The 27,653-nt window shown below is 46.0% G+C and overlaps 1 protein-coding gene across 4 annotated transcripts in view; it reads right to left on the bottom strand.

Annotated features, from left to right (window-relative positions):
* Positions 1-901: 901 nt before the first annotated feature.
* Positions 902-27,653, bottom strand: part of ABCA7 (ATP binding cassette subfamily A member 7) — an 84,627-nt gene continuing 57,875 nt past the window's right edge. For 2 of the 4 annotated variants that reach the window (XM_032970622.2, XM_032970624.2), the window contains 23 exons: positions 26,057-26,208; positions 25,237-25,361; positions 23,852-23,950; positions 23,048-23,237; positions 21,311-21,405; positions 20,558-20,590; positions 19,988-20,090; positions 18,510-18,584; positions 17,739-17,908; positions 16,490-16,667; positions 15,643-15,758; positions 14,611-14,758; positions 13,418-13,541; positions 12,299-12,428; positions 12,056-12,176; positions 11,204-11,266; positions 9,965-10,071; positions 8,575-8,716; positions 8,265-8,399; positions 6,510-6,613; positions 6,061-6,153; positions 5,122-5,365; positions 902-4,357 (listed from right to left, as the gene is read on the bottom strand). In XM_032970622.2, the coding sequence (XP_032826513.1) occupies positions 4,286-4,357; positions 5,122-5,365; positions 6,061-6,153; positions 6,510-6,613; positions 8,265-8,399; positions 8,575-8,716; positions 9,965-10,071; positions 11,204-11,266; positions 12,056-12,176; positions 12,299-12,428; positions 13,418-13,541; positions 14,611-14,758; positions 15,643-15,758; positions 16,490-16,667; positions 17,739-17,908; positions 18,510-18,584; positions 19,988-20,090; positions 20,558-20,590; positions 21,311-21,405; positions 23,048-23,237; positions 23,852-23,950; positions 25,237-25,361; positions 26,057-26,208 (2,819 nt within the window). In that variant the 3' untranslated portion in view covers positions 902-4,285. The remainder of the gene's footprint in view (positions 4,358-5,121; positions 5,366-6,060; positions 6,154-6,509; positions 6,614-8,264; positions 8,400-8,574; positions 8,717-9,964; positions 10,072-11,203; positions 11,267-12,055; positions 12,177-12,298; positions 12,429-13,417; positions 13,542-14,610; positions 14,759-15,642; positions 15,759-16,489; positions 16,668-17,738; positions 17,909-18,509; positions 18,585-19,987; positions 20,091-20,557; positions 20,591-21,310; positions 21,406-23,047; positions 23,238-23,851; positions 23,951-25,236; positions 25,362-26,056; positions 26,209-27,653) is intronic. The other 2 variants (XM_032970623.2, XM_032970625.2) reach the window with 1 other exon arrangement.

Raw genomic sequence — 27,653 nt, 5'->3', positions numbered from 1 at the left:
TGTTTCTGTACATTAATTGTACAATTATCAGCACGGGTATAAAAGTGTGCCCGAGCAGACTAATGCTACGGGCAATTTATTATTTAACGTTGATTTGTTTGTGAGAGTGTTTCGATTTCTCGCGTGACTTGTTTTTGGTCTGACCTTTATTTGCGGCATTGCAGTTTGCGCTGTTTGCTTTTGAGAGTTTGGTGAGCAAGTCCAAACCTTGCAACAGAGACTCATCTTGGACTCTTGTTCTCCCCTGGTTAACTAATGTTAGCTTGAAAGGCTGACCATAGCCTCTATGGATGAATTTCTATAATGTGGGGATGTCTTCATCCAGCATTGGATTGGAAGAGGGCTGAAATAATCTAATTTATTAGAGTATTACTTTTGGCAACATTGGCATAACATTCATCCCTTTATAGTGCAGCAGAATATATTTATGTATGTTTTAAATTATTGAAGAGGGTACGTTTACAATCCTGTTACTTTGGAAAAAAAAAGTGTCGTACTGTATATTTTTCCAGAATAAAAGCTAAAATAAACTCAACACATCCTTCAAAGGAAATACTGTATGTGTATAATAGATAAAACGTGTCGGGCAGGCGCGTTTCATTAAAGCACATGAATAGAGGCCAGAGAGTGGATGTCATGAGTTGTACACTCCACGACTTGTTTAAATCGTCCGGCATTCTGATCATTAAATGTTGAAAACTCTTTCTGATGGCCCACCAATTTCTAAATGGACACCTGAACACAGTGGTTATCTAATATCTATTGAGTAACATGCAAACTCTTCAATAATTTAAAACATACTGCGAAATAAAATACTAAAGCAGGCAGGTCTTCGGGAATTGCAGTCACGTGAAATAGAAACAAATCTGGGAATATTGATAATAAAAACACCGACAACCCATTACATTTAACAAAAACACCAAATTTTATTCACATTACAGTAATTCTACAGTACACAGGAATTAAGAAAAAAAAGAAATCACAAGTCGATAATTACCAAATTGTCACTCGAATAAACTAACATGTTAATTGAAAGCGAAAAGTTAAACATGAGAAATCACCACTCAAAGTGGTTGTCAGTTGTATGTTTTATAAGTGGCGAAAATGACAGTGCAAATGAAAATGACAATATTGACCAATCAATGTACCTGATGGCAAGCCGCTAATACAGTGTGTGTAAAACCGTCACAATACTTCCAAAGCCAACCTCTGGATAACAACTGTGTAAGTCTTATTTCTGTGGCATGAAAACACAGGATAGAATGGTAAACATTGCCATAAATGGCCATCTCTCGCTGTGTATGCATATGCATAGCAGGGTTACAATAGACACCTTGGAAGTTGGGAGTTCCCTAACACGCATGGGTGCTGTGTGCTGACTGTATGACTGTGTGCTGACTCTTAATGTGTGCTGACTCTTAAATGTGTGTGTGCTGACTGTTAATGTGTGTGTGCTGACTTAATGTGTGCGTGCTGACTGTACGAGTGCCGAGTGTGGCGTAACTGTGCTGTTCAGTGCGAGTATGTATACTGTGATGACTGTGTGAATGTGTGTGTTGATCGTGTGTGTGTGAGCGCACTGATCAGTGGCGAACATTTTAGTGGGTGTCTCTTAGCCATATCTAAATAAAGATGAATTTGTCCTGACACCCATGAAACCCAAAATAGCTGTGACCCAGCGTATAGCCAAGTCACTCTCGGTTCGACAGCAGCAATGTGGTTTAACAGTTCCACAGGCTTCATCAGAAGTTGAACCCAAATTTCGTCCAGGATTCAAGTCGATTCAAGTCCTCTGCGCATTAGTGGCTGGTGACTGCAATATGCCATCATATAAAATTGGAGGTTATGAAGGCAATAATTAGTGTAATTATCTTTGCGCAATGGGGTTTGCTTCTTGTTAATTGTATTAATATTGCTCCAACAGAGCAAATATACATAAAAGTGTGAACATTTGAAGAAGGGTGTTCTTTCATTAAGATTTCTAAATTGAATGAGCTGAAATTCGGATGATGTGTGCATTTTCACAAACAAAAATCATCTATGTAACAGGATGACATAACCACGTTGCTGAAATGTAACATATAATACGCTCGGGGGGTGGAGAGGTGAACACAGTGACTGCACTGTGCTATGAATCCGATGACCTGGCCACGATCAGCATCGGTGACAAATGGGATATCCGGACCAGTCCATGGGAACTTCACCAACACGCAGTGGACCAGCATGGTGAGGTATGATCAAACAACCCCTGTGACCGACAGCGTTGGGAGACCTTCATCCTGCACTGGATTGTGTAATGGCCGTACGTTATATGGGACAGATGTTATAAAATGTATAGTATAAGTGCCTTAGACCTGCTGGGACATTTCAGATTCCCTTAATGACTACAGTTTTGAAATTTCAACCACAGGATCTTTGTAAAACAACCTTCAACACTTTCCGGTGGATTTAGAAAATTATAAAGCCTTACATGCATAGGATTCTCTTAACATGTTCCAATGAAATAATTTGACGCAAATACAGCAGCGGGTCCCCGTGATGTTCTTCATCGACGAGTTTATAACTGGTGCATAATTTTTATTTTTTTCTGAATGGCAATCTTTGGAAGTACTTTCTTATCGTTTAGGTTGCATGTAATGGTTAGACTCGTAAAGCTCGTTGCAATTGAGTTAACTTTACAAAACACTCCAGGCATTGTGGCATAAACAATTTGGCCAAACTAGAGAGTGTACTATATTTGAGTGCAGGATGCGTACAAAATCAGTACGTGCATACACCCACATTTATATAAATCAGAACAATTATTTCCTGATTCACCAATCGTAAAAATCCTTAAGAATTGTTAACACAGCGATAAATAATGTTCGGCACTGATAGTGCGCACAGGTATGAAATAATATTCATACGCTTGCTTTCTTGGTTTCGGTTATTTAAAATTAAAACACAGCCAAAAACGTTAAGAGCATACAATTTTCAATTTACCAAAGCACCAAAAAAACCACAGCACAATGAATTTGTTTGTTTAAACAAAAAAACTCCTAACCATGTGAAAAAATTGTCTTTGCATTGATTTTTTTTTCAACGAGCAAAGCAATGCCACAGATAATAAAAAAACAAAAAGGATGCCTCGCACTTGAGTATGTTGCGGAGTTTCCAGTTGTTCGTGATATCCGTCATTTAAAGAATCGTTTTGGGGGTGAATACCAAACAAAAAAAGCCTTCTCAATGACCGTACAACAAATCAAAGAGTTTCTGCAAACATTAAACCAAAATGAAAATGGAAATGTATTAAACGTAGACGTTGCTGTTCTTTCAACGTAGCATCGACAGTGTTTGCTCGGGGTGGAGAGTGTTTTAAAAACAAAAACACTTTGGGTATTTTTTTTATTACAAAGAAGTCCTGATTTCAGTTTTGATCAGATGTCCACATATGACATCATGATTTGCAACCTTGAAGCAGACCAGCTACTGCGTACGTTGCAGGGTGCCCTATTGTGTAAAAAATAAACTAATTCAGGATTTTTCAAGTAAACACCCCCTTAGCGAGACCTCGATCAAGCCGACAACGGGCAATCCACAAAGGAAGCCTCTTGGTTTTGTTTTCGATCTCTTACAGGAAGAACAACGGGAGCCTCGGTCCATAATCACGAGTTGACATCTGCAGTTTTATCAATGGTCCCCAAATTGTGCACAGTAAAATACCAACATGCCCATCACCTTCGAAAGCGTTTAGCAAAATACCTGGAACGACGGACAAATTAAAATAAACCCAACTTTGGGGGTGGTGTCCAACAAAAAGCAAAATGGCGTTTCACACTTTGGTGCCAATACTGAAGCACAGTAATAGTAAGTTAAATGTTGGGGTATTTTTTTACGTATAAAATTTATAATGATAATAATCAAATTGTGTTGTTAAATATGTAATGGAAAAAAAGCCCTCACAATGTATTATTGTGGAAGGCGTAAAGATGCAAGACCCCAGGCATGCGACTATGCTATCCTTTTAAACAACGTGCGTCGCAAACTCGTCAAAAAGTCTTTCTAAAAACTAACAATGTGGCTTTCAAGAAAATCGCGTTAATATACGATGCGTGAACAAGTGCAAACCTACTCTTTTTTTGGAAAATACGTTGCATTAATTGCACAGTTACTCTCAACATACATTGCATTGATTCTGCAGGTTACCAGTTTTTTTTTTAATATATAAACTTTTTTTTTTCAAATTTTTTTCATCTTCATCCAAGACTGAAATTTGAGTTGGCAGTCTCTTTCCACGCGGCGCCGCTCAGACAACGCTCGTCTGGATGATGCTGCTGTGATCCTCGTCACTTTGGTGCTTCGCAAAATTGATGAACACCTGTGACAAACGACAAGCAGCAAGGCAGGGGTCAGGGAACAAAGCCACCAAATTTCTGGCGGGTTCAACCAGAACTCCCCCCCCCACTCTGTAATCCCCCGTCCACATTTACATAACCATAAAGATCCCGCGTATAGCCTTTAACAGACTGTTGGGGCTAGTGGTGTCAGCGAGCAGCAGCTATAAATGTGGGTGGCCAGCACCAAGTTCGGCTGCCTTCATCCCCCCCAGTGCTGATGTTTACACACCGCACACAAGGTACGAGTTGATCTACTCAGGTAGTCTCCACCCGACGCCTGATGGCGAGTCATATCTGAACCGGCTCTGGTTCATCCTCCCCTCACCAGGCAGCACCGATCAGTGCAGCGAAGTATGGTCAAACAATCCCCGTGTACAACATGGTGAGGGGGAGGCCTACATCCAGCTGTGGATTGACAGGGAGCTGAAAGTTCTCGTTTATTATTAGGTCGGGAGGGGATGAGAGAAGTTGGAGGGGGGGAGTAGAGTACAGCAATGGATGCTGCTGCACATCCCCCTCTCTACTGCCCACAATGCCTAACCACTCCTGCTTGGTGGTCACCCATCAAAGCGCTGTCCAGGTTCAATCTCTGCTTGGCTTCCAAAGATCTGAATGCGATTGGGCACATTGCGGGTGATCTGCCCGTAACTTCGCTCAACTGCACCAACCCCGCGTATGGACTCTCCGGGCCCCAACAACCCGGGTGGGCCACCAAACTTAACGTCGCGCCAGCAGACGTCCTGACCTGGTCGAGCGTGGTCTGGGAGACGGAGTAGTCCTCGACGTTGAGCTCCTCCTTGCGCAGCGCCAGCAGGTTGAAGATCTTGGCGAGCGAGGACTCGGCGGAGGGCAGCTGGTACTGCAGCATGTTGTGGTGGCGCTCCTTGAGGAGGCTGCCGGGGAACGCCGAGCCGATGAACTCCTCGACGGGCGGCAGCACCGGCGGGGAGCCGGCCACGCGCAGCGTCACCGTGTAGCCGTCGCCAAACCTGCAGCGGCAACACCACCACCACCACCGCCACCGCGTGACGTTATCAGGGAAGCCAGACGGTGCTGTGAGTGTGTGGTGTTAGCCACCCATTCCCTCGTGTACCGTGCCGGCTTTCATAGGTGCTGCTCGCTAACAGCACTTGCCCCAACAGTCTGTTAAGGCTATATGGGGGATCCATGTCTTTGTGTGTGCGTGTGTGTGAGTCTGCGCGGTGCGGTGGCATGGCGGTAAGTGCGCTCATGGCCAACATGAGTTCGATTCCTGCTCATGGCCAAAACCGGTGACGAATATCTCAACTGGTCCTGGGCCACCCCTAGGTCGACTCTGCCTCAAATGAGTACCTGGTGCACTGTATAAACATCGTCACTTAGAAGACAAAGGCGGCCGGGCGTGGGGCTGGCCACCCACCGCCTTGTGTGCTGTGCCGGCCTTCATAGGTGTATACTAACAGCACCAACAATCTATGAAGGTTATATGGGGGGCCTTTGTGGCCACATGTTGTGTCACGGTGTACCCGTTGTCAAACCTGCAGCGTCACCTCCACCGCCGAGTGCCGTTACCAGGGAAACGGTACTGTGAGTGTTGGTGTGTGTCTTTATCACCGCCGTGGTGACGTCACTACTACTTAGTGGTGAACGGAGGTTGTTGTTGTGTGCGTGTCTCAGCGTGTTGTCACTTGCAGCGCCCACTCACTTGTTCTTGAGATGCTGCACGCTGCCCAGGCATTGGAATCTTCCGTTCACCATGATGGACATGCGCGTGCATAGCGCCTCACACTCCTCCATGCTGCACACGGGCACATGGGTGAGCGAATGGGTGAGCGGGTGGGTGGGTGAGTGAGTGGAAGGGCCATTGGCTGAGTGATTGAATGGGTGAGTAGTTGGGTAAGTGAATGAGTGGGGGGGGGGGGTGGTTGGGTGAGTCAGTGGGTGGTTGTGTGATTAAGTGAATGGGTGGTTGGGTGAGTGATTGAATGGGTGGTTGGGTGAGTGACTGAGTGTGTGAGGAGTGGGTGAGTGGGTAGTTGCCTGAGTTTGTGAGTGAGTGAGTGGTTGGTTGAGTGAACGAGTGGGTGAGTAAGTGAGTGGCTGAGTGAGCGAGTCAACGAGCGGGTATTCACATGCGACATGAGCAGGCTGTACCTGTGCGAGGTGAGCAGCACGCACCGCCCCTCCTTGATGATACTGAGGATGCAGTCCCACAGGAAACGCCGTGCCTTCGGGTCCATCCCGGTGGTCGGCTCGTCCTGCACAGACAGAGCAGCTTACAGTCACCCTCTATTAAACTGAACTATTATTTTTTATTGTACTAGGTAAAAGTCCACTGAGGTACATGGCTCTTTTTCAGAACAGAACTGGCTACCACAAATGATAGCTCAACAAAGTGGCTTATCGTGTGTAATGTATAGCAGCCAAATACTCAAAATGCATGTTTCTCTAATTTGGAGGGAAAAACCGGAGAACCCGGAGAAAGATCCAGGCGACCACGAGGAGACCATGCAAACTCCAAATATACAGGCATCAGGGTCGGGATCGATCCCATGACCTCCTGCATACCAAGCGAGGTAGTTAACATCTAGCCACCGTGGCACCCTGTTGTCTTCATCCAGGCTAAAGTCAGGGGTCAGAGAGATCACTAATACATTTTAAAAGTCACGACCTGGGCTTGGCTTGATTTTTTACCGATTAATTAATTTGTCGGCTCACCGGTAGACTGGAGTGGGCGGTATGTGACTATTGCCCCACAGGTGCACTGGATGTGGTGTCAGTTTAACACGTTAGCTTTCACGAGCATTGAACTGCCCAAGTAATTAAAACAAGTGTGGGAGTAACTGATAAACTAGTCAGATGTTTGGAAAAACAATACATCCGAGTTGGATTTGGCATGGTACATAAAATACAGAAGTTAATATCTGGTACAAAAGATGTATTACCGAAGCTATCAACAGCAGGTGTGTACAGGATTAACTGCACGTATGGCGTTATATTGGGCAAACAGGACGAATTATCAGCACGAGACTAAAATAACATCAGATAAATATTAAATACTCCCAAAACAACTGTCAGCAGTAACAGAACACGCGTGCCAAAAAGGACACTCAATTGATTTGATAATGTTGAAGTTCTGTGCAAAACTAGCTACTACTAATTAGATAATCTATCGAAATTGAAAGAAATACAAATAATTGTAACTGTATGGATAGCGACCGCCTTAGTGTCCTCTGCGCCGCTTGTAACTGGCACCCCCCCTCCCATACTAAATCGTATCCTCCACCTCCCCCGCTAAACCCGCAATCCCGCCCTCTCTCTTTTCTTTCGTTAATAAAAAAGGAAAGAGTCGCTCGTTAGTGGCAAACAGTGTGCGTAATGGATGGGGTGGAAACCTACACGATGTGCGGAGACGTGTTCCGTAAAAAGCGACGTTGACGACGTTTTGAAAAGCTAAAAGTGACGTCGTTTTCCGTCGCGTTTCCACCGCCACCGCTGACTGTCGCGAAAGCCTACGTTGTTAAACTGTAAATGTTGTGGCTTGGCTCTCCAACACACCGGTGTGCTGTACTAGTGATGAATTGGCCACGTTCTGTTTACGTGACAACCCTTACTAGTTGGCTGTGTCGGGTGGTGGCGGGTTTTAAGGACACATTTATATATTTACGCGATCTAACCCAAGAAACCTCTATTATGGATGTGGTGTGCTAGGATCGGAAATATTTTCCATGTCGCTGACCCGGACAGACCCGGCTGAAATAAAGCCTTAAGAGTGGCCAAGCGGCTCAGGGGGAGCGGTGTGAATATTGAGTGGTGATCATGACAACGAGGATTATGATGATAAATGGCCGTTAAGGTGGGATGTGGGGGGTAGGAGGGGTGGGAGGGGGCATGGGGGTTGACGCTGACCAGGAAAACGATGGGAGGACACCCCACGAGGGCGATGGCTGTCGACAGCTTCCGCTTGTTCCCTCCGCTGTAGTTTCCGGCCGCGCGATCCGCGTACTTGGTCAAACCGAGCTTGCGGATGCCCCACGCTGCCACCTGATTGGGGTTAGCAAAAAACAAACAAAAAACATTCAATCACCTGAAAGAGGGCAGCACTGCCCAGAGTGGCACTGCAAGGGGGTGGCGCTGAAAGGGGGTGGCACTACCCAGAGTGGCATGGAATGGGGGCGGCACTGTAGGGAAACACCGAGGGTCGCCGCTCGGTACCTACCCTGGACACCTCCTTCTCGGGGACCCCGCGCAGGCGTGCGTAGAACTCCAGGTGCTCCCGTCCCGTGATGAGGTCGTTGATGGCGTCGAACTGCGGACAGTAGCCCATGTTCTGGTGCACCTCCCGCTTGTGGGTCAGGATGCTGGCACACGAAAGAAAACAAGCGGACGATCAGAGGAGACAGTGGGAATTTCGTGGTGGTCGTTCATTAAGAAATACGCCTGACATTCACATCTTGGAAGCTAAGCAGCATTGAGCCTGGAAAATGCTTGGAGGGGTGGCCACCGTGCCTACCAGGTGGCCTAAGTTGTGGGGCTAAGCTGTGGGCAGCATGGGTCAGTGCTGCGGAATGCACGGTTGTACCAAACACCAAGTCCTCGCTTCACGCGTCACGGCATTTGCACGACAGTGCATTTTCGCCATAACCCGGTTAATCCATTAGGGCACACTTTTTGCACAACACGGAACGCACGGTTTTTGAGCGGTTGATGACGAACTACTTTCTTGAGCTATGCGGCTTAGCGATACAGTTTGCGGAATGATACAGTACCGTGTATATTTCGATTTAAAGCTTTCATGACTGCAATGATTCATCTTCTTTGGTTCTTTCGGTAAAGTCACGTAGAATGATAATAAAATAATAAATTGATAAAATAAAATAACACAATAATATTCTCACGACGTTTCGGCCACAACACAAGCGGCCTTCATCAGGTGAAGGGGGCGAGACTGTCTCCTACCAGACAGTCTCGCCCCCTTCACCTGATGAAGGCCGCTTGTGTTGTGGCCGAAACGTCGTGAGAATATTATTGTGTTATTTTATTTTATCAATTTATTATTTTATTATCATTCTACGTGACTTTACCGAAAGAACCAAAGAAGAAGTACCGTGTATGTATGTATGCATGTACATTGAACTTCTTTTTCACCGTACGTAGCCAATCGTGCTAATCGGAGGTGCGGGGAAGGACAACAATCTAAACACAGCACGCGGTGGCGTATCCTCATTTTAAATCTTTGTCCCACCATGGAATGACTGCGGGCTAGTTTTACTGTGCAAATGTGATTCAGTAAGCAGTAATTCCTCGCTTAATGCGTTTTTTGATTAAACGCGGCACTTTCCAGGAATGCGTCTACTACAGCATTAAACGAGGGGTTTACTGTACTTCTATGTGCCCACGCCAGTGTTCCCTGCCTTCACCAACCCTTACAACCTGCAAGGCCCTCATCCATCAGTGGATTGGCAAAAGGGGCTTTACAGGTACCCATGTAACATGCCCATTGACCGCTGTGATGTATTAATGCATGTTGAACTTCTTTCGCACCGTACGTAGCCAACCGTGCTCAACGGAGGTGCGTAATGGAGTTCTCCGAAATTGGCTCGTCTCACCTGTATCGGTTAAGAAGTGCGTCCCCGCTTGTGATGTCCGTGTCTCCTGTCAACATCTTGAATGTCGTGGTTTTTCCAGCCCCATTCACTCCCAGCAGGCCAAAACACTGCAAAAAAATCAAACACCGTTTCTCTTTGCTCTTCTGCCAGATGGCAGAGGTCTCTCTCACTCGAACTCTCTCCATCCTCCTGTCTCATCCTTAACTTATTCATTTCACCGCATGGACTACTTTCCTAAAAGTCATTAAGCAGAACCTCTCTCTCTCTTGGCCTCTTTCCCAGCAGCCTTCACTCCCAGAACTTCCTTCATCGACCTCTCTCACTTCTTGACGAGCCCTCTTGACTGGTCTGAATCGTTCTAATGACAGACTTCTCTCCTTCTGAACCTGCTCTAGAATTTATCTTCCTCTCCATCCAACTGAGTGTCTCCATTCGACCCCAAGGACAAAGACCCCCATAGAGCCTTAAAATTATTATAGGGCAAGTAATGTTAGCGAGCAGCACCTATGAAGACCATCACGGCACACGAGGGGATGGGTGGCCAGCACCACGCCCGGCCGCCAGTGTCTCCTCAGTGGTGATATTTTTACACACCGCACCGGGTACTCATTCGAGGCTGAGTCGACCTAGGGGAGGCTCAGGACCGGTTCAGATAATCGTCATGGGTGTCGACCGTGAGCGCGAATCGAACCTGGATCACCGAGTTCATAGCGCAGTGTGCTAAACTGTTACACTACCGCTCCCCATTCGACCCCACACACACTCATACATGTCAAGGCTTGCCCTGAATATGGTACGGAATGTCCAACCAGGTTGAGAGTTGTTCCAATTTTTTAGATTTTTTACAGATGCCTGTTGTGACCGAGCATCAATGCAGCAACTAATCCGATGCTTTAATTGGTTCCACCCTGCTGTAGAAGGCAGGAAGTGGGAAACGTTCTTCCCCTATTGACAGTCAAATAGATATTTCAAATACCCTCAGCCGGTCACCACTCAACAGCCGTACCTCAGTCACGTCTGTCACTGCAAGAGGTGCTAACAGTTAGAGAAGTGGTACCCCGATTAGTGTGGCTGAGATGACTGCAAAAAGATAAATAATCACTTGCAGGCTGTTTCATAGTGTTAAGCCTCGTTTTGGCTGCAGGGCCATATGGCATAAATCTGTGGGCAGCATCTGGAACCACGGTCCATAGGAACCCCCGGGCCTGGTACGAGGATTTAAACGAAACCCTCTCTCACCTCTCCCGGAGGAATCCCAACGCAGATGCGATCCACCGCTGGCTTCTTTTTGCCATTGTAAACCTGCGGCGAGAAAACAAAAGTCGGCATGAGCCAATCGGGTCACGCCAGTTCGCGTGCCAGGCACCGGCAGGTCACTCCGGGCATTTACGGGCAGCGGGAGCTGCACAGCACCTCCCAATGTGCTATTGTCGGGTTGTACCAATGTGCTGTTGTCAGGTTGTGCCGTGTGCTGTTGTCAGGTTGTGCCGTGTGCTGTTGTCGGGTTGTGCCGTGTGCTGTTGTCAGGTTGTGCCGTGTGCTGTTGTCAGGTTGTGCCGTGTGCTGTTGTCAGGTTGTGCCGTGTGCTGCTGTCAGGTTGTGCCGTGTGCTGTTGTCGGGTTGTACCGTGTGCTGTTGTCAGGTTGTGCCGTGTGCTGTTGTCGGGTTGTACCGTGTGCTGTTGTCAGGTTGTGCCGTGTGCTGTTGTCAGGTTGTGCCGTGTGCTGTTGTCAGGTTGTGCCGTGTGCTGTTGTCGGGTGTGTGCCGTGTGCTGTTGTCAGGTTGTGCCATGTGCTGTTGTGGTTGTGTGGATTTCTCCGGGTCACTCTGGTTTTTCCTTCCACATTTAGAATCAGCATCTACGCGTTGAGAGTATTTGGCTGCTATAAATTTCCTACGATAAGCCAATTCGTTGAGCCATCATTTGTGGACACGTCGCTTCCTAAAAAGAGATTCGTAGCTCACGGGCCTTACCTGGTAAGGTTTAAAGTTTAATAGTTTAGTTTACAGTTTTGCAGCACAACCATAAAGAAAGCATCCGACAGCCATACGGCACAACCCTTAAAAGCGTGCGTCACACCCAGCACGCACCTTGGTGAGGTTTCTGATGACAAGCGTATCGCTCCCTCCCTCGTCGTTGGTTAACCGCGTCCTCTCGCGTGCCACATCCTCGTCCTCCTCGGAAACTGGCTGCAGCTTCCCGCGGTGCGACCTGCGAGAGAGTCGGGGTCCGTTCGCCCGTCCGTCAATCGGTCGTTCGGTCGATCGGTAAAGCGACATTGCGTGGGGTGCCTCATTTTTTGTGTGGGCCGGGGCTGCGGTGCAGCAACTCACCGGGGCTTCCAGAAAAAGCGGTACTGCACCAGCAGGTTGATCATAAAGAAGCCCATGCCCTCCACGGCCATGGCAAATAAGTTCTTGCCGACCATGTCCCAGCTGAACGGGTCCACAAAGCGATTCTCTCCTGCGGAGATGCGCGGGGGCGACAGCGTGCAAGAAACTGTCAAGGATTTGCAAATGCCTCGGCAAATTCGGAGCGCCTTGCGTCGTCACATCCCATCTCAACAATCGCAATGCCAAGCTGCAGTTTTCACCTAGGAGACCCCCTGATGGCAGCTGTGCCCAAAGCGGCACACCGCACCACCGATTAGCAAAGTTGGCTACGTACAGTGTGAAAGAAGTTCAACATACATATGTACAAGGTGAATGCTGCACCGACCCGCGAGTGGCTATTAGTCTGCCGGTGAACCAGTCCCAGGCCTCCCCTAGCCTCAAACGAGTAATTGGTGCTTTGTGTAAACACTTAGGTAGGCAAAGGTGGCCAGGCGTGATGTTGGCCACCCACCCCCTTGTGTGCCGTGCCAGCCTTCATAGGTGCTCGCTGACAGCACTTTCCCCAACAGTATTTTAAAGGCTATGCAGGGGAACGTTGCCCTTTGTTGGGACAAAGTGCACCCTGTGTTTTCTGAATGTCCTGTGGTGTTCACTGACAAAGAAACTAAGTAAATGGGTGACATTTGACCACCGAGTTGGGGAGTTGCTTCTATTTTACCAGGCAAGAGCCCACGGATGAGACAGGACTTTTATGGCAGTGAGGATGACGATGAATAAGGTGAAACTAAATGGTAAAGACCCTGCTGCTCACGCACAGGGAATGACTCCACCCACCACCTTCTGAATTAGCTACATTTGCGAACAGCAATTTTGTTTTCTTGTTTCCACTTGTTAATTTTTTGTCCCAATTATGCTCCGATTGTCCTAACAGCATTATGCGACGGGCCGAAGACATTTCCGTTTAAAACTCTGCGGCAAGCCGTCCATAACCCTCTGACACAGAATGGCCAGAAGATTACGTTGCAGTAATAGGCCTGAAGTCACTTCAATAGCCTTCTTCTTTACCCACGCAAGGGCCACACCTAATTTTCACGTTTTCGTTTTCAACAACCGACTTACCGAATCGCTGAAATGCGTCCGACATGGCCTGGTTCTTCACCATGTCCATGAGGCCACGGCCAAGGCAGAAGTGCGGGAAGATGAGGAAGATCTGCTTGAGAATGGAGTTGATCCTCTTGAGGTTCTGTTGCAACAGGGGAAGTTGAGACAACTATGTCAGGCCGGTCAAGCTCACATCGAATGAATAAACGGGAGAGAAAGATCGGACTTTGCAAAATCATTGACGGTAGAATTTAATACGCGATTTATCCGAGAAAACACACGAAAGGAACTTGGAGTTGACGGGCGGTTCAAATAACTTGGAGCTTAGAAGGGAAAGATTTAAAAGGAAAAAGGAGAAATTTAATGTGATTAACAATCATTGACAATGTGGCGTTAGATTCCTAAAATCTGTAACTATTAAAGTGTTTTAATTGAATAGTGCCTGGTTGTAACTTAAATTGTAGGCTCAAGGTACTGAACAATAGCGGGACAGACATGTGAAGGATTGTACATTGTAAGGGACCTCAGCATGGGTTTTTTTCTGATGAAAGGAAGGCAAAGTATGTGGCTTATGATTGTGATTAATATTACTGATCTGTCTGTTGATGAAAAGTTCGTATGGCCAATCAAGAGCAACTATTAGAGATGCATTTCTAAGTTGTAGAGCCAATCAATTGCTTTGTCTTTGAGAGTTGGTGAATTACAGATTCACCGCTTTCACATTTATATTTGGGGAAGTGCGAAGTTACGGTGAAGGTTTGGTGTTCGTAACCACAGTCGCTGCCAGGAGAGTCTTTCGTCTTTCAATTGTGCAATAGGTGTCAGCATCTGTCTGTACATTGTGTTTACATGACCACATTCAAAAATACTAATGTTATAAAAATTTATATTTTATATAAGTTTGCTGTATGTTGAACTTCTTTTGCACCGTACATAGCCAATCGTGCTAATTGGAGGTGCGGGGGAAGGACAACAAACTAAACACAAAAAGCAGTTCGAAAAAAAATAATTTTCAATAGAGATTTAAAAGTGCACAGCTTCAGTGACCGTACAATGCCAACCAGTGACCATACAATGACAACTGTGCAATGTCACGTTCACCGCCTCATAACGCACCAGTGGAATACAAACAAAATGGAGGACAAAGACGATAGCCTACAATGGCGACCGGCTTACGCCGTTCACGTTCTCCATCTTTTACAGGGACTCGCCTGGTCATCTTCGAAGAGCTCGAGGATGAAGGTGGCGATGCTGCCATTGATGCCGATGAAGAGGTTGATGCAGGTGAGCACCACGTACGCCGTGCTGGGCACGCGGAAGATGAACGACGCTGGGTACATGAGCGGGGTGATCGACCACCTGTAGCGAACGAGGGGGGGAGGGGGAAACACGGACGAAGCGCCGCACGGTCAGCCTAACCGCAGCCTCGGCAACCCAGCAGGGCATCGTCAGCCCAGGTTTCGCCTACCAAACCCAACCTAGGCAAGGTAAGTCCAGGTTGGGCCAAGCAAGCCCAAGTTAGGCTCAGTGATGCAAGGTTTAAAGCTAGTCAACCCAGGTTAGCAGCTAAGTCAGCTCATTAGGCATAGTCAACCAATTTAGTGCCATTCTAAATAATTAAAAACACTAAACTTTTTTTATTTTATAACTCGGGGTAAGCAGCTACAACATAGGACCTTTCTTGCTAGTATCAAAGTATACGAATAGGTTTTACCCTATTTGCCAATAAAACAGTTTGTGTTAAGATGTTCAAACACCAAACAGAAACGTTTTGCAAGGAATGATGTCTGCATTAACCATACATGTGGTGAACATGCAAACAAAAACATGTCCTTGTCCTGTACGTCACAAAATGCTCACCAAAAGTGATTCACAAAACCTTGCTGATCTTGTCAAGGAACATAAACCATGATCACGTGAACTCCGGTCATCCTCACAGCAGCGGCTTTTGGCTAACCATCGAAAAAAAGATGGTCACAGCATCGCGCGCTTTCAGGTGCGCTTTTGCGGCCGTTTGGAACACTCTTCCGTCCGATATTAGGAAGCCGCTGATGCTATGCAATTATAAATCTAGATTGAAAAACAATTTATTCAGAACTGCTTTTTGCGTTTGGTTTGTTATCCTCCCACACCTCCGATTAGTGCGGTTGGCTAGGTACGGTGCGAAAGAAGTTCAACAAGCATACAGTACATACGAGTTGTATTGGGTAAGTGACGGGGCGGGACTCAAGGAGGACACGCACCCATAGAGCAGCAGCAGGGTGATGAGCACGGGCAGGTTGGCAGCGGACGTGTACGACTGTTGCTGGAAGCACAGGAATATCAGCACCACGAGCGTCGCCGGCACTGTGTAGTTCAGCTACGGAGAGGGAGAGACACCCGACAGATCAATCGATTGGTTGATTTTAATCTTTGTTGTTTTTTACGCAGATAAGAAACATTCAGCCGTAAGCTGTCAAACACCTTGAGTGAAGGCGCTCTATAAATATATACATACAAGGGTGACCCCCGCGGAGGATCTTGTTGAAAACATTTTAAAGTTACAGCAGCGAATAAATCATAACGTTGCACACAATGAGCAGTGGAAACAATCGAGGGAGCCAATAACATTCGAGTCTTGCACCATTGTAGTAACAATGACAGCAGGGAACACGGAAATATTACAGCAACTTGCGCGTGGTTTGCTAACCGCACATGCAAGAGAAGTTCCACTTATGAGTACCCCCTCTTTGACTGGAATAAACTTCCCCTATACATTGAGCAGTGCCCGTCCTTAACTTCCTTCCATTCCTCTCAAATCCTCACCTCTTCTCTATTGCCCATTCCCTTCCTCTTCCCTCCCCCTCGCCCCTCCACTCCTTCCCGTCCCTCCCCTATCCTTTCGTGATCCCCTAAGCACCCCTCTATCGCTGTCATGCTTTCCTCGATCCTTGTAGCACGCCCCTGCCATCTAAATCATTTAATTTTGTGTCACCGTTTTGCCACCTATGTTAAAGCGCCTTGAGTGAAGGTGCTCTATAAATGTGAAAAAAGTAGATTAGACAGGATTATGAGTGCCCCCCCCCCCAACTCCCCCCACCCCCCACTCACCATATCCCAGGCGAAGTTGGAGATCCAGTAGATGGTCGGGTTCACTCCGCTCACGAACTGCAGGTGCTTGGCCTTGCTCACTCGCTCCTGGATGAGGAAGAGCACGAAGCTCGCCGGCACGAAGGACATGGCGAAGATCACGCAGATGGATACCAGCACGTCCACCGATGTCGTCAGCCTGGAGGCAGGTAAAGAGGCGGCGCACGTACAGGCAATGCTGTGAGCTCCAGGGGACTGTTCAGACGGAACAGCTCTTGAGTCAGGTGGCTCAGGGCGGGATAATGCTGTTTTTAAGTACCAGACATTCACCTCTGCGATCCTGGATTCGAATCCGTGTTTTATGTATGTTGTTGGAAGGACAACAAACTAAACACAAAAAGCAGTTCTAAAGAAATGAGTTTTTAATCTACATTTAAACGTGTACAGCTCCAGTGGCTTCCTAATATCGGAAGGAAGAGCGTTCCAGACGGCCGCGGAAGCGCGTCTTAAAGGGCGCGATGCAATGACTGTCTTTGTTCAATGGTTATTTAAAAGCTGCTGCTGCGAGAATTACCAGAGTCTGCGTGATGGTTTACACTCCTTGACAAGACCGTTCTTGTGCCATTCACCTTTTGGCATTGTGCTCTGGTCTAATACCAGTGGTGAGACAAGACCAGAAAGGAGTCTCTGGTGCAGGCCAATCAGTTTTAAGGATAATGCATACATTATCAAAGCATGCTTATTTGCACGTTTTTCCACAAGTGTGTGTGGTTAATTTAGACTTGATGCCTTGTAATGGATGTCTATTTAGTGGTTTAAAATCTTAACTAACACCTGTATTATTTCCTTTTCTATGTTCTCAAGTGTTAGTGAGTTGATGAGTTCCGGCTGGTTACCAATGACCTACAACCCCCCCCCCCCCCACAATATTTCCATTTGGTTGATCACTTAACTTAGCTTATTCCGGTGGGGGGGGGGGGGGCAGGTCGGAGGAAGGAGGTGGAGCAGCATGAGACGGATGCAGGAAGGGAGGTGTACGCAGTCCATAATCAGTATAACGAGCAGGTCAGTGTCGTTGACATATATTCCTTCCATTTTGCTCGTTTCGCTCACAGGTCCCCCGGCCCAACAAGCCAGCTTATGAAGTGCCATCGCTGCATTCGTTGGCCGCTCGCCCCTCCCACACCTCCCCCCCACCGCCCCCCTCCCACTACCGCTCCCCCAACCCCGCTGCACAAAAAGCGTAATTTACAGCGACGGAGCTACGTACAGCATGACCTCCGACAGCTGCTCCTTGGTGAGGTTCAGCGGGTGGTTGTAGGCCGTGATGCCGTAGTCTGAGGGGTCGGTGCCCGCTGGCAGGCTCGAGCGCAGCACCGCGTTGTTGGCCATGTTCATGAAGGCCACGATGGCGTGCCAGCCCTTGTTGTTGAACCAAACCTGAGCGATCGCACGAACACGGTGCAAACAACAGGAGGTAAATACTTTTTTTTACTGCCACACACAATGTAGGGGGTCAGTGTAATTGGCGGAATTCTTTGCGAGGTGACATTATGTACCATAAGTGACAAACTGTACACGTGACTCTGTTTCCCCTCGGACTTGAGTGATTGAGATTTTTATTATAATATAAGAAATGCAGATGATATTAAGAATGACTAAACTGACATTTGGTCTTTTGGTTCCAAGGTTGTGAAACGGACACATTATTAATTAACCCACAAAAATAAGCAATTTGAGACTAACTTAAACGCTTATTATTGTCCAACATGGTACGAATAACTCAAATGGAATGGATCAAAAAAGCAGAGCAGTCTCAAGTAGTATGGCTTCCGATTTATTTTATTCTCATTTGTTGTGTATATTGGCTACACTTCTTGTTTTTGCTGTGGTCTGCATTCATTCGTTGCTGAGGAATAAAACCAAACTGGCCATGATCAAGAGGAGCTCAGCGACATCTTGTTTTCATTTTAAAATGGCCGCCATCAAATCCAGGTCTGCCGTTTGAGACTACGTTGGACCGTATCCATGGTGAACTGACCTTGATAGTTTCCTTTGGCCCAAGGAAGGACACCATGTCTTTGACGCCACTGTACAGTACATCAACAGCCTTGTTCTGAAAACATTAACAACATAGCACACATTTTGTTAAAAAAAAAAGACAAAGATACCCCATATAGCCTGTAACAGACTGTTGGGGCAAGTGCTGTTAGCAAGACACCTATGAAGGCCGGCACGGCACGCGAGGGGGTGGGTGGCCAGCACCACGCTCAGCCGTCTTTGTCTCCCTAGTGGTGATATTTACACACCACACGAGGTACTCATTTGAGGCTGAGGGAATCGAACTCGGGTCGCCGGCTTCGTAGCGCAGCATGCTAACTGCTGCTCATAAACAAATACATATGTACGCATGCAAAAATACATGTGCCAATGACGCAACCACCTGAAACATGCCCCATCCCATCAGGTCTCTAATAAGGTTAAAGTCTGGAGAGTGTCTAGATCAGGGGTGGGGAACGTCCGGCCCGCGGGCCGTATAAGGCCCAGGAAATCATTTGATCTGGCCCTGCCAAGGCAACCGCAGGCGGGACTCGAAATTCAATAAATCTAGGAGCATCATCAATACCAGCTAACATCACACGCCTCACCAAAGAGAAGCAGTTCCAGCCATCACATTAGGGGTGAGTTAATTAAATGTTTGACCAAATATAACAGGCTAATTTTTAAGTTGATAATTTTGCGTGGCCCGCGAATGATGTTATAAATATCCAAATGGCCTATGGCAGAAAAAAGGTTCCCCACCCCTGTTTTAAATGAATGACTGTCAATGTGTAAAAGCGGGATTTATAGGCTGCAAACGGCTACGTTGTGGTGACGTGCGGTAAAATGAACCCACGCAACCCGGTCATGGTGTGGCGGAGGCTCTCATCCTGCAGCGTATTGACGACTGGGCTGTACGTGCCACAGTGGTGAGACGTTAACTACCTCGCCTGGTATACAGGAGGTTGTGGGTTCGATCCCAACCATGATGCCTGTATATTTGGAGGTGGCATGTTCTCCCCGTGCTCATGTGTATTTTTCTGTGGGTCCTCCGACTATTTACACCACATTTAGAAACGTGCCTTTAGAGTATTTGGCTGCAATATATTTCCACATGATAAGCCACTTCGGTGAGCACTCATTTGTCGCCAGGTCGCTTCTGAAAAAGAGCTATATGGGCTCAGTGGACCTTACCTGGTAAAATAATATATATTTTTTATAGTTTAGTTTTATATATGAACTGTATCTATAACCAGGCGACAAGAAATTGAGACAGAGGCCTCTTGTGCAAAGACAATGTGCAAGTATGTATTTGTCTATTGCCATTATTTGCCTTTACCAGGAGGGGTGACTCAGAATGTAAATCTATGATAGTTGACTTGCAATCGTGGTTGATGTCACCGTGATTTTATTTCCTATCATGCCTACCCACTAACGCCAGACCTGAATAAAATGTCTTCTTATGATTATTATTATTACCTCAATGTGGAAGACCCTCTTGACATTCGTGAAGACGATGTCCATGTCTTTGGGGGAGGCAGAATGTGATAATTTCTTCTTGCCAACAGACAGGCCCCCATATCTGAGAGGAAAAAAAATGCAAAATATAAAACAGACTAAACAATAAACATGAAGTGTGAACACAGAAATGCCAAATCATAAACCTATGAAATAGTGATTTAGTACAGTAAAATCTTGGATTGCGAGTAACTTGGTCTGCGAGTGTTTTGCAAGACGAGAAAACATTTTAAATCAATATTAATTTGATAAACGAGGTCTTGCAATACGAGTAGTACGTATACACTTTGTCTGCCGAGCATCACGTGATCGCAACTGATGTACGAGTGCTTTGATATACGAGTGCTTTGGATTACAAACACGTTTCCGGAACGAATTATGCTCGCAATCCAAGGTTTTACTGTATATCATTTCATAATTTTTTTTGTACTTTATTATTTCATAGTGGTCATTTCAAAAATAATATTCGTACATATATCAGTGCACATTTAATTGTTTTAGGTTTGTGTGAGCAGGCATTATGTAACATACCTGATTTCATTCACCCAGTACTTGTGCTTCAGACTGTAAATGTGCATAAAAATATATATTTTTATAGATATAGATAAAAGTAAATAAACATTTGTTGTATCTAAAGTACAAGTCACAAATAACATATTCCTAAAATGGGATGCTGACTGGAATGTTAGGCTGTTTCCTCACTGTTTGAACATGTGGGAGGAAATTTAAATACCCGGACACAGCCCAGGAATGTGAGGGTACACACACATATATATTAAAATATTCTATCCAGAAATCTGTTCGCTTTGCTGCTATCTACTGTTCACCTCTTAACAAAATGTAACCTGAAACAAAACATGAATGTGGATGAATGATAATAATAATGATGATCCTTAGACCATTGCCATCCCATTGCGAGGCTTCTTCTGTGATGAGATGTTGAATTAAAACCGAGAATTCTGGTGAACAAAAAAAAAAGTTTCGTCCGGTCCACCGTGGACGTTCAAAGATCCCGGTGACGGTATTTGAGAAAGAGTCGGCCATATGTGTCGTTCTCACGGTCCAAATACATACATGATATACATTTTAGAAAAATCACTTACAAATGACTAAATTGGTAAATAACGCGATAATATTGCCCTCTGATGACACACTATACCCACCTGTGAAACGTAGTGCCTTTGTGATAGTCTCGTGCTATAGCAATGGCGTTAATACCAAATGTACTAACTATTATAATTATTAGAATGAGGACTGAGTACAGAGGACACAAACGTGTGGCACCTCTTGCGGATGGCCTGTGGGTAGGTCTTGACGAGGTAGTCGGAGATGTTTCGCCCAGACAAGTCCTCCAGGGTGTCCGTGGTGTTCTGCACTCTCTGCAGCAAACAAGGTGGAGGTTGAACAACAACACAACAACAGCAGACAACAGCACGACAAGAGACAGGTGAAGTGTTTCAGACGCAACAACACGGCTGGGATTTGTACGATGTCCATTGATGTAGCCGCATCTCAAGACCAAAACGAATGAAGTGGTCATGTTAAACACGCGAGATGGGGCTTTGATTGCCATGCAAATGCCTTTAGGCAGGCGTGGTTCATCCACTAGGGGCGTTGGGGCGTCGCACCACCAAGCAGCTGGAGATGAAAAATAATTTATCTGTAAAAAATACTTTTCTATAAATTGTTTGATTGTATTTACATTTACTTTAATATAATGATTATTTTAACGTGAATTGTCTAATGAATATAACATTGTAAGTTGTTCACATTAGAAACCGTTGCAACACAGTCTCATTTGTCCCTCGTGGAGATCTCTGGTTGGCTGTGAAGGCGTCCGAGTGAGAGATTTCCCTTCATTCATTGTGATTAGCTTTGCATTTTAGCCACACCGTTTGAGACCCATTCTGGGTGGTGAAAAAGGCGCCCATGGCTGTAATTACGATGTCACAACGCGAGGTTGCACTGTGCAAATATAGCAGGTCACGGCCTACACGGTGTAGAAGGCAGTGTCAAAGGGTATAAGAATATGTTTTACCCTTTCTGGCACTAAAACAGGTGTTAAGATGTTAAAACACCAAACTGAAACCTTTTGTAAGGAATTATGGCAAGGGAGGTCCCATGAAGTGTCAAAGGGGTTGTGGAGTGTGGACTTGAGGGTCATGGGGCCAGCATTTGCTTGCTTTGTTGTTTTGTTTCGTATTGTTTATAAATGCCGACCGTTGGTCGATGAGACAGTCATATCACTTTCACGGGAAGGCCAATAGCATGACAAGGTTTTTCTTCATTAGAACACCATATTTTCAGGGGTCACTCACAACAGCCCCACCTAGTGGAAATGTCACGAACCGCCACTGCTTTTAGGCATCGGCGCAACCGATTTTCTGAACGTTTTGAAACAGGTCCCTGCAGGGTGGGCTGGTAGGAACACTGGAATTTTGTCATGTCTCTGCGCTGTCTATTGCTGATTTTACACCCAACAGCACGAGATTTCACTTCGTTAAAGTATTGCAAGGGGACGGACGGACGGACACATTAATCTATTGCAGGCTGGTACACTCAGTTTACAACTTCGTTCCTACCAGTAAAAATGTAACTATAAAGCACCTCCACAGAGGTAAATCTATATTTACAATTCAACGAAGTGGTTCATCATGTGGAAATGTATAGCGGCTAAATACTCTAAACGCGTGATGTTGATTCTAAATGTGGGGGGAAAAACCGGAGGATTCCTGAGAAAAATCCACACGACGACGGGCAGAGACAGAGACAGGAAAACTCCAAATATATAAAAGAAGTCAGGGGTCAGGATCAAACCCACACACTTCTGTATACCAGGCGAGGTGGTTAACATCTCACCATCGTGGCGCCCCAATTCAACACAAGTGGCTAATCATCCTAATTCAGAACCTGTTTATCACCTTTATGCTTCTGGAATAATTTCAACACGTGCTCCACACGGCCAATGCAGGGGTCGGGATCAAACCCAAGACCTCCCGCGTACAGGGTGCGGTTAGGTACCTGCATGGGGGGCGGTCCCCCAGCCCCTTCAGGGCAGTCGGGCAGGATGACTCGGCGCCCCTCTCCGCTGCATCGGCACTCCGGCGATGGATCCTCCATGCTCCAGTTCCGCGACTGCATGGTCCGGGCCATCGCCGGAGACATCGGTGGCTGGACCCACTCGGACTTTGTCTCCACGCAGGCGGCGTCCCTACGGTGCACACAACACACGTGAAGTTGGAACACCGTTGACATGTCGGCTGGTGGAGGAGCAACCCGGTTCCCGCCTCATTGTTTAGGTAGCTGGTTAGGCTGGTTGACGACCCGGCACTCGCCGATTCGCTCCAGTTCACTCGCCTATCGTCAGCCTCACTTTTACAAAAGCGCATTTCAGCCAGAAGTCACAAGGCACTATACAAAACACACACATACACACAAGTTCACACCAATAAAATCCAACCCCAAAACTTACACGAATTAGCAAAAGCCCTCATAAGTGAGTTGCGTCTCAAGGCACAATTTGAATGAAGCAAGCGAGGAGTCAACGGAGCGAACATCCAGTGGAAGCCTGAGGCCTACACGAGAAACGACCCGTTCGCCCATCATCATTACAGATACGTAACCTCGGCACACACAACAGGCCACACTGCAAAAGCATCATTGAGGGTCTTGTAGGGTGAGGAGGAAATTCTTGACCGCGCCTCGAAACCGGACCGGCAGCCAATGGAGGAGACGCCAGCACAGGTTGTCGTACATTCAGCAACAGGCGTGTGAGTGAGAATTCTCCACCGGCAAAAATAAACGGAGGTTCGACATGCGACTCACGGGATGGATTCTCCGTTCATGCAGCGCGTGCCGAAGCCCGGTTTGTTGAGCAGCGCGTCGTACAGGGAGTTCGTTTTCACGTTCTCAGGAGCGTCATTACTGCAACGTCACGCACGCACAAAGCCCCGTGGGGGCGATTAACACACTGAGCACTCGGGCCACCATGCGACACGTGGCCTTGAGAAGCTCAGACTGACGCAAACTCCGTGAACCCGTTGTCATTTCGTTTTTATTCAGCCGATATCCCAAAGTGAGCACAAGGCCACCACTAGCCAAGCACGATCGCTGAACCCGTGCCGCCCTTGGATATTGTCAGTCCACCACGCTTTCTGACAATTTGCAACCTTGTACTCTCTACTTTTTGGACATTACTGTCTCATAAAAATTTGTATTTCTTCTTTATTGAAAGTTAAAAAAGCATGCAAATATCTGCTGCAACTACAAGTTACGATGATGAAGAATTAGATCAAATGTACGATGAAATTACCCAATCACTAAAGAAAGAATATAATGCAACACAACATTATGATTAGTGACTTTCATTCAAAAGGTTGGTAACAGGTCCAGAGATGAGAATACAATTGGATTGAGAGAGGTGATAGTGATGAACAACGATAAAATATAATTTTAAACCCCCCCCCCCCCCACCGAAGAACAATTTTCACAAAATCTAATCAAATAATGAGCGCATTTGGAAATTGTTCCATTGTTATCGCGCACGGCTCTAACAGAGGTGCTACGTTTCCCAGACGAGTCACATTTGCAGGAGTTTCACAGTCATGGGGATTTTCCAAAACACATTATGTTTAACACGCAGGCTTTCGCGACCAATATTATCCATAATAGAGATTTTTTTGGGTTAGATCGCATAAATATACGTGTCGTTAAACCCGCCAACACCCGACACAGCCAATTAGTAATGTTTATCACGTTAACAAAACATGCCAATTAGTGACTAGTTCAGCACACCGGTGTGTTTGAGAGTAAACCCACAACATGTACAATTCAAATATGACGTTTTGCCGGAATTTACAACGAGTCTCATCAGGTGACAGTCAGAGTTGTGGATAAATCCTCCTCCTGTTTTGGTCTTAAATAGAGGGATACATGTGATGGCGTCACTTTCCAAGCAATCTTCAAGTAGGAAAAACTTGGATCGTGATGCGGGCATGCATGATCTAACTCATTTTTGGGATTTTTTATGCTTGCTGCTAAGCAGGCAGTGGCATGGTATTCATGGTTGTTAGACCACAGCGTTATTAACCAGGGGGCTAGGCCGCTGGGCTCGAAAAGCGAACCGCTTACAACCAGCGGCGAATGCTTAATTCACTCGGCCACGACTGCTGGCCGACCTCTGTAGACGCTGATAGGAGGGCAAGGCCTACCTCAGGAACGTGTACTGCTCTCCGTACATCCAGGGCTGCAGCTGAAGCATTGGGTACTTTCCGAACGGAGGGATGATGAGGCTGAAGACCAGTGCCAAGCAAACGAACACAGCCGGCAAGATGATCTGAAAAAGAAATTGAGAACGCAGAACCAATCACCCGTCAAGCCTACACACCAAGTCAGAGTGCATCTCCCTGCTCCACCGAGTGCGATGTGGTGTTCACCTCAATCAGGGGACCGTAGTATTACAAGTCAGTGGTGCAAATTCCACATTCCTATCGCAGACGCTGGACTCTTCATACAAATACTAATGTTGACCTTACACAAAGTGGTCCTTCAAATAATGGCAAAAGCAAACGTGCAGCCCTGTAGTTTAACCTAAACTATTATTTATTTTACCAGGTAAGGCCAACTGAGCTACATAGCCATTTTTTAGAAGTGACCTGGCCACAAATGATAGCTCAATGAAGTGGCTTATCATGTGGGAATTTATAGCAGCCAAATACTCCAAACGCATGTTTCCAAATGTGGTGGGAAAAACCGAACGACCCGGAGAAAAATCCACGCAACCACGGGGAGAGACAACATGCACGACCTCCTGTATTACCACACAAGGTAATTAACATCTCGCCACCTGTGTATTAGTTGCTTGCTCACTGCTAGTGGAAGGGTGTCCACTCGTGCGAACTCTGGAAGGAGAGGGCCTTACCCCAATGGTCGAAGATTGCCAGGGGATGAAGAAAAATAAGATGGTGATAGCCCCCTGAGGCAAAAGTGTATTTTGCAGGGGAGACCTGGGCCTGGAATCTGAGGCCTTACCTGGGCCACGAATCCCTTGCGGCTGCGACGGGCATGGTGGAAGCGCTTGATGAAGAGGGCCTTGAACTGCAGCAGGATGAGCTGTACGCCGCTGATTTGCTGCGTGCCCTTCCCATCGAGCTCATTCAACTTCTCCAGCTCTCCCAGCTCTGCTGGGGCGGAAGGGAGGGCGGGAAAAAAATATTATGAAAAACCAAAACAATTTCGATTTAAAGCTTTCGTGACTGCAATGATTCATCTTCTTTGGTTCTTTCGGTAAAGTCACGTAGAATGATAATAGAATGATAATAAAATGATAATAAAATAATATTATTGTGTTATTTTATTTTATCAATTTATTATTTTATTATCATTCTACGTGACTTTACCGAAAGAACCAAAGAAGATAAACCAAAACAAGCAAAAGCAAAGCTCTCCTGCTATTACTGCTTTCTAAAATAATACGGCCACAATTTTGACTCAAGTGTGGTGACGCCGCGTGACATGCAAGGCATAACGGGAAGAGCGAATGGAAACACAATCGTGCCCCTTGCCTGTTTAGAATTCACCTTTTTTGCAAGTACTATAATTCTTACAAATGCAACCTGCATGTACAGGTTGTAAATACGTATATTTACTGTTTCTGGCACTCAACTTAACACCGTTCGTTAATTGAGAGACACGTATTAAATGTACGAGTCAAGCCAATGCTTGTGTCAAGGGCTTTTTAAATATAAGGGAGATGATAAAATATTTATTCCGAAATATAACCAATAAAACATCGACTTTACGTCGGTTGCCAACTGCCAACGGTGGATGTGGGGGTGGTGACGGTAAAAGAGCCGTAGCACTGTCAAATGTCAGAGAAATGAATGGGCTCCCAGCAAAATTCGGGTTTGTCAACACTCAATGTCATTCAATTGCATTGGCGTGCAGGAGTCGACTGACTCGTGTATTTAAGCAGCTCTTCATCAAGTATAGATTCAAACCAGCAAGAGGGTGACGCGGGATTTTTTTTCAAATGATTAATTTTCAAATGGAGTAGCAATTTCCAGCCGAGACAATTCATGAACTCGTGGAGATTAATTATATCCCCACAGGTCATTTTTAAATCATTGCCATTCATCATTTTGTAAAGCACATCAGGCGTCACAACGAGGGTTGCTGCGCTATCATCTTTGCGATAGGATTTAAAAATTGACGATATGACGATCATCACGCTATCAATTTCCCCAAACTTGGTTATTTATATTTCCAATTTTTATACTTTTTTTAGTACTTAGCTTTACATACATGAGCCTGACGTAAGCGGTTGTAATAATTGCACTCAGTTACACTTAAAATGCATCGGTGCTGTCATTTATACTAAAATCAACAGAATAATTTCAATGAACTACAAAAATAATAGTTAATGTCCGCTGCGAAGCAGGTAGCACATGGTATTTATGGTTAATACACCACCGCTGAAGGTTATAAAATCGCCATGCCCTCAATCACTCCGGAAATATATATATATTTTGAAAGCATTAATTGAACGTATAACAGCCATACATTCAATGCAATACAACGTTTAAGGAAGGTTAAATCGGCTAAAAATAATCACGCTGTAAGGATCGTT

Source organism: Petromyzon marinus, chromosome 44 (genome assembly GCF_048934315.1).
Source record: "Petromyzon marinus isolate PM22_M1 ecotype Great Lakes invasive population chromosome 44, UKy_Petmar_22M1.pri1.0, whole genome shotgun sequence".
Lineage (NCBI taxonomy): Eukaryota > Metazoa > Chordata > Hyperoartia > Petromyzontiformes > Petromyzontidae > Petromyzon > Petromyzon marinus.
This window is presented reverse-complemented; position numbering and strand designations above follow the sequence as displayed.